Source organism: Pediculus humanus, genomic scaffold (assembly GCF_000006295.1).
Source record: "Pediculus humanus corporis 1103172107995 genomic scaffold, whole genome shotgun sequence".
NCBI classification, from domain to species: domain Eukaryota; kingdom Metazoa; phylum Arthropoda; class Insecta; order Psocodea; family Pediculidae; genus Pediculus; species Pediculus humanus.
The window spans coordinates 94,891-106,596 of NW_002987567.1; the positions used below are offsets into that span (position 1 = coordinate 94,891).

Consider the following 11,706-nt stretch of genomic DNA (forward strand, 5'->3'; position numbering starts at 1 on the left):
TTTTTTTTTTTTATTTTTTTTGCCAATTTTCTTTCTTTTTTCGAATTTTGTTGATTGAATTCTAATTGTTTAAATTTTTTTTTTTTCTAAAAATGAATCTCATTATCGCCAACGCATACATAAATTGTAAAAAAAAAAAATTAAATTATTATTATTATTATTATTATTCAGACAGATAAAATTAGATTTAGGAAATGATGAAATATTTACAACGTTGGATAATTCGGCTGCTAAACATAAAATATCGATAAGACCGAAAAAAAAATATGCGGAAACGAGACATAGAAATTTATCATCGATAATTAATTCAATAAGGTTTGTCTCTCATTTACTTATTTAATAAATTATTTAATTAATTAATAAATAAATAAATTATTTATTTAGTTCTTCGGGAAATTATGAAGAAGAAAATTCATATCAAAGTTCCATCCACGGTAATAAAGAAAATGAAAAATCTGATGTTACGTGTAAAAGAGAGTAAGTTTATCATATATATATTATCATCCATAATATTATATTATAATATATTATATATTATTATAATATGTAAACGATGTGTTTTTGGACGATATTCACTTTTTCTAAAGGTCGAAATAATAATAATAATTATTATTTATTTTATTTTTTACCTTCGTTAAATACGTAACATCGTATGATTTGATAAGGTTATCAGTTTGGCGTGTATATGTTTAAATTTTTTAAATAAAAACATATTTATTATTATTATTATCGTTTATTTTCAGGGCCGTAGTTAAAGAATTGTTAGAAACGGAAGATGAATTTTGTAAGGATTTGTCATACGTCGTGGAAAATTATTTGAAACCATCGGAAAATTATAACGTGCCAACAATCGTTAGAGATAATATTGATGTCATATTCAGTAATTTTAAACTCATCTTAAATTTTCATAACACGTAAGACATAAAAAAAACGAAGAAAGAAAATAAATAAATAAATAAATAAATTGTTATGAATGTGACACGAATTAAAAAAAATAAATAAATAAATAAGTGCTTTATTTTGGATTTAACAATTAATAATTAATTAATTAATTTTTTTCTAAGTTAATAAACGGCTTTTTAAAATCTTTACAAGAACTGATAAAGCCCAAAATGACAAAAATATCATTATTATTATTATTATCATTATTATTATCATTATTAAAAATTTAAACGAAAAAAAAGACTGAAAACGACTTTACAAAAAATTTACGTTATTTATATTTATATATTTCATTTTTGAAAATTGTTTATAATATTTATAAATACAACAAATTGTTTAAATAATTAATAATTTTTTTTTCAAATAAATAATAATACATAATAATTATTATTATTAAAAATTTTCCCGTAAAAAAAAAAAATAAATAAGAAAAGAAAAAAATTTTTTTATCGTATCAATTAAATATTTAATTTGCTTTATCATCATCATTATCATCATCGTCACCACCACCACCACCAAAACAATATTTTATTAAAAAAATCACGATCGATCCCATTTTATTTATTATTATTATTATTATCATTAAAAAGGTTTTGAATGAATGAATGAATTGTTTTGATTGCATGATTTTAATTAATTAATGAACTAAAAATTTTTGTTATCAAACTAAAAAACTTTCAGTATAAATATATATAATAATATATAATATATATATATATATATATATATAAATTGTTAAACAAAAATATATTTTGTAAATATATATATATACATAATAATAATAATTATTGCTAAATAATTAAATTTTTTCCCATTTCTTAACCGTTAAAATCAATTTTTCATTAAAAAAAAAAATCGATATTAAATTTTGATTACGTCATAAATATTATTATTATTATTATTATTATTTAGTTTAACAATAACTTTTATACATAGTTTATTAATTAATAAAAATAATTTTTATTTTATTGATATTTTTTAAGGGTTTTAAAAGAGGGGATTTATTACTACAGTACGGAACCGGAAAAATTAGGAAAAGTTTTCTTACGTTTGGAAAGAGATTTCGATAAGCACATATCATATTGTAGAGATGTATCGCTAGCAGAAGATTTTCTGGCAAATAATACACAAGCAATGGAATTTTTCGAGGTGATTTTCTTTCTCTCTCTCTCTCTCTCCTTCTCTCTCACACTTTTTTTTTCGCATGCGTTTTTCATGTAAATATCTATTTTTAAATCCTTACATCTAATAATAATTTTTTTTATTATTATTATTATTTAGTTGTAGTTGTAAATTGCTCGAATGTATTTTCAAAAATTTTTCTTTTTACTTCCCCCCCCTTTTCTCCCGCGTACCCCCTCCCCTCGTTTTCCGTTATCATTTAAATGACGTCACGATATCAGTTTTAAATCTTATAAATTTTCCTTCGATTGATTTATGTGTGAAAAACGCCGGGGGAGGGGGATTTATTAACAAAAGAAAAATTATTATTATTATCGTTATTATTATTATTATTATTTATTATATTTTAAATGACTATTTAAATAAAATTAATAATTTTAAAATATTGATAACACGAACCCAAAAAAAAAAAAAAAATCGTAAAAAAAAAAAAAAAAAAAACAATAATAAAGTTTTCAAAAAAAAAATTTTTTTTTTTTTTTTTCGCGTGGGTTAGAAAATTAGAAAGAGATAGATATAAATTAATTAAATGGGAATAAGAAAAGGATAGAAGATTAATTTTTGTACGTCTAAGTTTAGCCATGCCCTAATTCAAATTTTTGTTATATTGGCAATTTTTCAGTCGGTTTTCGGTTTTTGCAAAAGAAAGTTGTCGGATTTTCTTCCTTTTTTTTTTTTTTTTTAAATCTTATTTTTACCTTTTTTTTTTATTTTTTATCTGTCGTGTGAAAGTTTTTCATTTAATTAATCAACAGGTGATAACAATGTCAAGGTCAAATTAAAACCGTTAAAAAAAACAAAAAAAAAAAATTTTTTTTTACTGTAACGTGATATGCGTGCGCGCGAGAGAGGGGAAAGGTCAAAATATCAAAAAAAAAAATTTTCTCCTTTTTTCTTTTTTCGCCGTCTTAGGAAAATTATTATTATTATTATTATTATTATTATTATTATTGATTTTTTTTTGTTTTTAGAATCTTAGTCAGCAATTAAAAGACGGTAAAAATATATTGGAATATCTTCAATTACCCGTACAACGTATAAACGATTATCAAGTTTTACTTAAAGTAAGAAATTTTTATATATATATTTAAAAAATTGGGACTGATTGATTGATTGATTGATTGATCGATTCGCGTTTTTTCAGGATCTTATTAAATATTCGGAAAAATTAGGAAAATGCACGCAAGATTTAAAAAAAGCTCATGAATTGATGTTAGCCATCCCGCAGAGGGCAAACGATAATAAATTTTTAAATAACATTGAAGGTTTTCACGGTAACATACATAAATTTGGAAGACTTTTACGTCACGTATGTATATGTCACCATCCACCCCCTCCTCCCCCACACCCCCTCTCTACCCCTCTGTCAACAAAGGAATTTTCTTTTTGTTTTTTCCAGGATTGGTTTACGGTCGAATCGGGTAATAATTCAAATTCGAAAGAAAGATATCTATTCTTATTTAAATCTCACATAATTATATGTAAAGTTAAAAAAATATCAGAAGATCGATCGATATTTGTTTTAAAAGAATTGATACCCGTGAGTACTCATCACTTTTCCTTTTTTCCCTTTTTTTCCTTTGCTCAATGGAAAATATTAAAAAAAAAAAAATTTTGTTTTTCCAGTTGAAAGAAGTTAAAATAAAAAACTTAGCGGATGATAATAATACGTTTGAAATATACGATAAAAATATTATCGATAAACCGGAAATACTATTTAAAATATATTCAAGAAAAGATAATATAAAAGATATTTGGATAAACGATATTGAAAAAAATGTCGAAAATGTTATTTTATTAAAGGAAATCGATGATGTTAATAATAAAAACGTTAATGATTGTGTAGAAATACAAGTTTATAATCAAACCGTAAGTTTTTCTCCTTTTTTTCCGGGGGGGCGGGGGGTTAATTTAAATAAATTAATTTTTTCTGTTAATATTAGAACGTTAAAGACGGTAACGATAAAGATTTAATTGAAAATAAAATCGATATTAATTTGGAAAAAGAAAACGACGACGACGACAGGAACACAATGAATCGAAGATATTCAGTTAGAAAATCTCATAAAACTTACGAAGGTACCAACAAAAAATAAATAAATAAATAAATAAATTATTTTTATTTATTAACGTTTATTTATTTATTTAGAATCTTATTCGGTGACGGGACAACGAGAAACTTATGTTCATAGATCAACAACTGCTGCTAGCAGTCAATTTTCATCAACTTCCGGTTTCGATTCCGAAGTTTCATATTCCCGCAAAAGCTCTTTCATAACCGGTTCCGAAAGACGTTCATCATCGACTTTCAATTCTAATTTAGCTATTTCCGGAAGTGGTAAAAAACCGATTTTCTTAAAAAAGATAACCGGTTTAAATCTAGAACGTAAGACGATTTTATTCTTGTTAATCGTTTGAATAGTCAAAGATAACCTTCCACACCCCCTTCCCCCGTGTAAAATTACAGCTGGAGAGACGGCCATTTTCGAATGTCAATTAGAATCCGATGTCAAAGTTACTTGGTTAAAGGATAATAAAGAATTAGAAGACAAATTAGCTGATAGAGTTGTTAGATCTTCCTCTGACGATGGTACCCACAGGCTCGAGCTACAGCACGTTGCAGAATCGGATTCTGGTGTTTATACTGCATACGCACAAAACGATGAAAATTATTCGACGTGTACTGCGCAATTAGTCGTGGAAAAAGGTTGGAAAACGCGAGGATCAATCACGAATTTTCTCAAATTTTAAAATAATTAAAATATTATTATTATTATTATTATTTTGTTCAGGGGCTTCTAAACACAAAGAAATTTCTAAAGATTCTTCTGCTCCATTTTTTACCGTACGTTTAAAAGATACCGAACTAATGTTAAACACAAATTTTACATTTATGGTTAAAGTTAAAGGATCTCCAAATCCGAGAGTTAAATTGTAAATTATTAATATTATTATTATAATTTTTAAATTGACCCCCCCCCTAAATTAATAAAAATTAAATTTTTTAGCTACAAAGATGATATGATAATAAGAAGTGGAAATGATCACGTGGAAATAAACGATGAAAAATCCGATATTGGTTATTACGAATTAATAATATCGGATGTTCAAAAACATCATGGCGGCGTTTATTCTTGTAAAGCTACTAATGAACATGGAGAAGCTCATTGCGAAGGAACTGTTACCATAAATGGTAATTTAATTGTTTGTGCCTTCATTCAGGTACACGTTCAACTAATAATTTTTTTTTTTTTGTTTTTTTTAGATGAAAAAGTAATTTTTAAAGGTTTAGAAAATAGTGATAAAATAGATTTGGGAAGGAAACCATCATTTACTTGGTTTAAAGATGGTAAACATTTTGATCCTGATGAAAGATTTAAAGTTCTTTTGGGAAACGAAGAAGATTCTTTGGCTCTTGTCTTCCAACATGTCAAACCAGGTGATGCTGGTTTGTATACTTGCGTTGCATCAACAACTGCTGGAAAAATTTCTTGCAGCGCTGAATTATCAGTTCAAGGTAATTATTATTATTATTAATTTATATTTTTGTTCTCAATAAAAAAAAAATCATTATTATTATTATCGCAGGAGTTTTAAATCCTCTTTCACGAGAACCGGAAAAACCAAGTTTCTCTGAAGAAATAAAAAGTGAAATTGAAACCGAAGTTGGAAAATCCGCAAAATTAGAAGCTAAAGTTTTAGGTTTTCCACGACCGGATGTTAAATGGTATCACGAAGACACGGAAATCAAACCGGAAGGACGTTATAAATTTTTATACGACGATAAAGAAACTATAACTCTCGTTATTAAAAATGTTAATCCGAAAGATGGCGGATTTTATAAGATTGTGGCTAAGAACGAACTTGGAGAAGAATGTACCGAATTAAGCCTGATTGTGAAAGGTTGGTATTTGCGATTGTTTTCCACCTAAAATTTTATTTAATTACATTTGACGATCCTTTTTTCAGGTGCACCTGTCATTACTAAAAAGTTGGAAAATGTAAAAGTAAAAGAAAATTCAGAAATTAAATTAACAACCGTCATCGAAGGTTCTCCCACTCCAGATGTTAAATGGTAAGTCAATTTTATTTTTTTTTTACATTATCGTTGTTAAGTTTGCACGTGAAATTTGATTTTCAGGTTTAAAGATGACAAAGAAATAACAGAATCTTCTAGAATAAAAATCACGACGGATTCAACGAATAACACGTACACTTTGAAAATAAACAAAGCAACAGCAGAAGACGAAGGTTCGTATTCGATAACAGCTTCCAACGAAATTAATCATTGTTCAGATTCTTGCACGGTCACCGTTTCTTCTTCCCCGAAAATTTTAAAAAGTATGGAAAAGAATGTTGAAATTTCCGAAGGAGAAAAAATAGTTTTTAATGTTGAAACCTCTGGAGAAGTCGATGACTCTAATGTAAAATGGTAAGTGAACCCATTTCCAGTTGTAATCAAGTCCATACATCTCGTATTGCAATTGTTTTGTTTTTCCAGGATGAAAAATGGAAAACCTCTTGTATCGGATGATAGCAAGATTAAGATAACAGCAGAAGACAATAAACACACGTTGATTATATTTGATGCTAAAATTGATGATTCTGCCACGTATTCTGTAGAGGTGAGTAATTCTGTCGTTTTAATAAATACGATTTGAACGTAATTCCTAATAATAATAATAATAATAATAAATGAAGCATGCGTGGTCGGTTGACAAATGTCCCCGTGTCCAAAACAAATTAATTAATTTAAATATTTTTAGAAAATTCGTAATAAGTTATATAAATATAAAAATTATGTAATTGAATGTGAGAATTTGCTGTCGTGTGCTGTAGTAATATAAAAAATTATTAATATTAAAATAATTTTAAAAATTTAACGATTTTAATTCGACAGGAAAAAAAAAAAAGCGTGGGTCAAAAAAATTTTTAAAAGAGATCTCAGTACGTTTAAATAAAATGATTAAATAATTCATTTAAAGATAAATGAAAAGCTCAAAGCTCGCAATCCAAAAACAAATACGACCGATGTGTCTCTTTTAAAAAAGTTATAAATTATTATTATTATTATTATTATTTTCCGTAGGAAATCATTAGTGGTTCAAGAGCCAAATTACCTTTGTTAATTAAAAAAATTGGATCGGATTCGATATTCAAAAAAAAAAAAGTAATTAATTGAAATTTTTTTTTAGGTAAGCAATGAAAATGGAGTCGTTACCGAAGAAGGAAAAGCAACAGTAACAAGACAAACATGTGCTCCCGTATTAAAAAAAGGATTACAAGACATATTGGCTAAAGAAGGAGATTCAAATGTTGAATTTTCCGTTGAAGTAAATGCTTATCCTAAACCGAAAATCAAATGGTAAAACCATCATTACTGTTATTATTATTTAAAATAAAAGGGGAAAATTATTATTATTATTATTATTGTTATTACGATTCAGGTATTTAGATGGTATGGAAATAACAGAAAAGCGAAAGGAATATACCAAAATGGAAGATGATAATAATTACAAACTTATATTAAAAAAAGTTACGACAGAATTAAAGGGAAATTATAAATGTAGGATAGAAAATGATTATGGTTCAGCCGAAACGACAGCCAAATTAACTGTAGAATGTAAGAGAAGAGAATAATAATAATAATTTTTTTAATTATGGTATTATTAATTAATGGCCGACGATTTATTTTAGCGAGACCAATATTCGTAAAAATTCTAGAACCCAAAATAACTGTCGACGAAGGATCCGAATTAACATTACAAGTAGAATGTGCAGGTTGTCCAGAACCGGAAATCTCATGGTAACGATTTAAACGTAAATCCCAATTTCCGGAATGAAAATTATAAAAAATTTAACTAAATATTTTTCAACGAATAACAGGTTTAAAAATGGAGAAGAATTAAGTACGGATGCACATATAAAAATAATGAAAGATTCACACAGATCAGAAAGCTACAGCATGTCTTTAACCCTGATTAAAAGAAGCGACAGCGGAGAATATGAAGCAAGAGCGACAAATTGTATGGGATCAGCCGTTACAAAAACATACGTTCAAGTTATCTGTGAGTAAAATTTAAACAATTTTTTTATCATTTTATTATTAAAAAACGATTAAAAAAAAAAATTATTTAAATAATTTATTTAGCAAATATAATAGAAACGTCAAAAGAAAAATCACCGGAAGAAGAAGAAGTTAAAAAATTAGAAGAAGATAAAAAACCCGAAATAAAACTTGAAGGTACGGTTAAGTAACAAGCCATTTTTTTTTTTTTTTTTTAAATTAAAAAATTCAAATTAATGTAAATTTATGACGTCATTAATTTTTTAAAGAAACAATAATTGAATCTGTGGAAAATAAAACAGAGAATTTAACCAAAGGTAAAATTGAAGATGTTGATGATGTTAAACAATGTGAAGTACAAGTTGAAGATTATAAAGGTAATGTCACCATCACATATACAAAACATATTTTTTTTACAATAACTTTTTACTGTTGGCCCATTTAATAATAATAATAATAATAATGGCTAAAAAGTTATCTTTCTTATAAAGTATTGTAATATTTACCTTTTTGCCATGTTTAATTAAATGTCAGCAGTAAAACAAAACATGATTTTTTTGATTAAATCCAATTTAAACTCACACTGAACATAAAAAAAACACAATTATAGAGTAAATATTACACTCAAAATTTAAATTTTATTTAAACACTTTGCACATAATCACATCACTTTTGAAATTTTTCTTTTTTTTTTGATCAAATTGCACACTTTTTATACACATTTTCGATGTGATTGTCAGATTGCTTAAAACTTATTTAAATAAATGTTTTCCCCCCCCCCTGTTATACGTTAATTACATATTACATTATATATATATATATATTACACCAGCAGAACCAGAAAAAGTCGATACATTAAAACTACCATTAAATAAATTATTAATGGGACGAAGGGAAAGCGTTAAATTTGAAGAAATAATTGAAAATAGTCAAATTGAAGAAACACAAAATAGTAGTTTGGAAGTTGTTGGAGTAGTAGAAGAATGTGTGGATAGCGACAATGAAATTTCTTATCGTAAATTACGTGTAAATCGAGGAGTATCAATTAATTCCGTTTCCGAAGATGAAAAAAGTTTATCGAGAAATAATAGTAATGGTGAATTAAATGAAAAACTCGAAGATGAATTTGAATTGGAAAATGGTAAGAAAGAATCCGCGACTTGGATGGAAAATAAAACTGATTTGAAAAAAATAGAAGAAGAAATTAAACCGTCTTCTAAAAAAGCCGAAATTGCCGATATGGAAATAAATGAAAATGAATTAAGTGAATCTAATAATGTTAAACCCGATGAATCTTCTAAATCTGAATCGAATGATACAAATTCTGATGAAATAGAAGAGAATGATAAACTACCTGATTCACAAAAAACAGTTGATTATTTTTACTCACCGAATAATAAATCAGACAAAGAATCGTATGATGAAAAAGACGATGAAGAAATACCCGAAAAACACAAAAAACCGTTCGAAACATCGAAATTCGAAAACGATAAACAATCAGAAAACGAATTACAAGATAACGAACATGATGATGCAATATCGGAAGACATTGAAAAACAACCGGAAATGCCAATTACAAATAAAACGGAAAAAGAATCGAACGACATATCACGTGACTCATACATAAAAAAAGCAGAATACGAAACTCAAAAAATATCGACCAATGAAATCGACCGCGAATCGACTCCTGACGATGATCCTGTCGTAAGTGATCTTTTAAAAAGAATTAAGAAACAAAGATCTGTTTTAGAAGAAATATTAACGAAAGAAGCGGATACATCAAAAGAAGGTAGTTTATAACAAATTTCATTTAAAAAAAAAAAAAACACATTAACATAATTTTGCATAATTTTTACAAAAATGTTGAGGTGCATTTGCAGAAAACATGACCATAACGCTTTTAGCAATGAATCGGCCATTTTATGTTGCATAACCAAACAAACAATTATAAAAAACACGAGAGAAAACAAACGAACAAACGAAACAAACACACAAACAAATACGTTTACACTTACATAATTATTATTGTTAGTAAATAAATAAATAAATAAAAAAAAGTAAAAATTCAGCATTATTTAATGACGCGCGATAAAATTTTTTTATGCTTGCGGATGGCGGAGAGCTTAACGGATTTTTAATGAATTCTTCATAATTCATTGTTTCTGCTCGTACGTATGCACGTTCATTTTTATCTTCTTTTTTATTTTATTTTATAATGTATATATTAACTAAAATTAATTTTTAAGCAAATTCTTTGCAGCTCTCATTTGTAAAACCAAAAAAATTAAAATTTTCTTTATTACTTAAACCCCCCTACTGTTATTTTAGCAGCTATCAATTTTAGCAGTGCATTTGCTGTATGATTACATATAAGTTAATATTAAATAAGAATTGATTTAATTATTGAACTTGATAGTAATAAAAAATATTTTAATTTAAAGGTGAAGAAATAAAACCCAGCTTTAAAAAACCATTGAAAGATGTGAAAGTTACAAAAGAAGAAAAAGAAGTTTCTTTCACTTGTACAGTAACTGGTAATCCTGAACCGGAAATCACTTGGTCTCTTAATGGCAAACAGGTAAATAAGATTATTAAAATTTTATTATGTACCTAAACAATGATTGAATCTAAATCATAATCATAAAATAAATATGTCTACACAATAAAAATCTGATGTAAAACTTCATCATTTTAATTTCAGATACAAGTTGATGGAAAGAAATTCATTTCAGAAAAAGTAAAATCAACTGATGATGAAAATAAAGAAGAGTATACTTGCACATTGAAAATAAAAAAACCAAGTGAAGCAGAAGCTGGTTTATATCTTGTTAAAGCTGATAATAAATATGGATATGGTGAATCCAGTGTAGGAATATTGAATAATTATCATTATGTTATTGTTTTATTAATCTTAATATGATAAGAAAATAATTTTCAACCTTAGGCAAGCCTTACAATTGAAATTCAAGAAGAAGAAGAAGAAGAACATAAACCGGAAATAAAACGATTAAAAGATGTTGTAGCTATACTCAACGAAGATGCTGTGTTTGAAGCAGAAATCATATCAGATTCTCCTGTGGAAGTTTCTTGGTAATGTTATGGTTCCATGATCTTGACACCACCTCAAAGATTTTTACTTTGTACTTCTATTTGTGATGTACCAAATCCTGTTGACACGTAGTTGTTTGAGGACTTCCAATTTATTATAAACCTTTATTACAACTTAAACAAATAGAGTAAACTTAATTCAGACACAAACACAATATAAAGTTATAAATTATAAGTAGAAATCAATGCTGTTAGATCCACATTCTAGATTGACTAAACAGACTAAGACAGACTGAGTACCCATGGCCAACCAATTCCCTAGACTGAATATAGAGTAATGTGAGCCACTATTTATATGTAAACCTATTGACTATTCATTCGTCAGCGAGAATGCAACTTTGTATAAAGTTGTTTAATGGCGAAGGGATGAATGAAATGTTTGTCCCAATTTAAACGGAGAGATCATA

General features: G+C 26.8%; 1 protein-coding gene across 1 annotated transcript; it reads left to right on the forward strand.

Moving 5' to 3' along the window:
* Positions 1-92: 92 nt before the first annotated feature.
* Positions 93-11,285, forward strand: Phum_PHUM405120 (titin, putative; the record flags this gene model as incomplete). Its single annotated transcript, XM_002428802.1, has 29 exons — positions 93-126; positions 186-315; positions 385-477; positions 744-914; positions 1,926-2,091; positions 3,096-3,188; positions 3,269-3,433; positions 3,524-3,664; positions 3,751-3,993; positions 4,068-4,203; positions 4,274-4,510; positions 4,592-4,831; positions 4,917-5,058; positions 5,133-5,317; positions 5,390-5,641; positions 5,713-6,027; positions 6,094-6,199; positions 6,266-6,556; positions 6,626-6,749; positions 7,320-7,489; positions 7,572-7,747; positions 7,822-7,930; positions 8,011-8,192; positions 8,276-8,368; positions 8,461-8,568; positions 9,024-9,980; positions 10,633-10,769; positions 10,893-11,057; positions 11,136-11,285. 29 exons carry the CDS (start codon positions 93-95, stop codon positions 11,283-11,285), a joined length of 5,511 nt encoding a protein of 1,836 aa, XP_002428847.1.
* Positions 11,286-11,706: the final 421 nt, after the last annotated feature.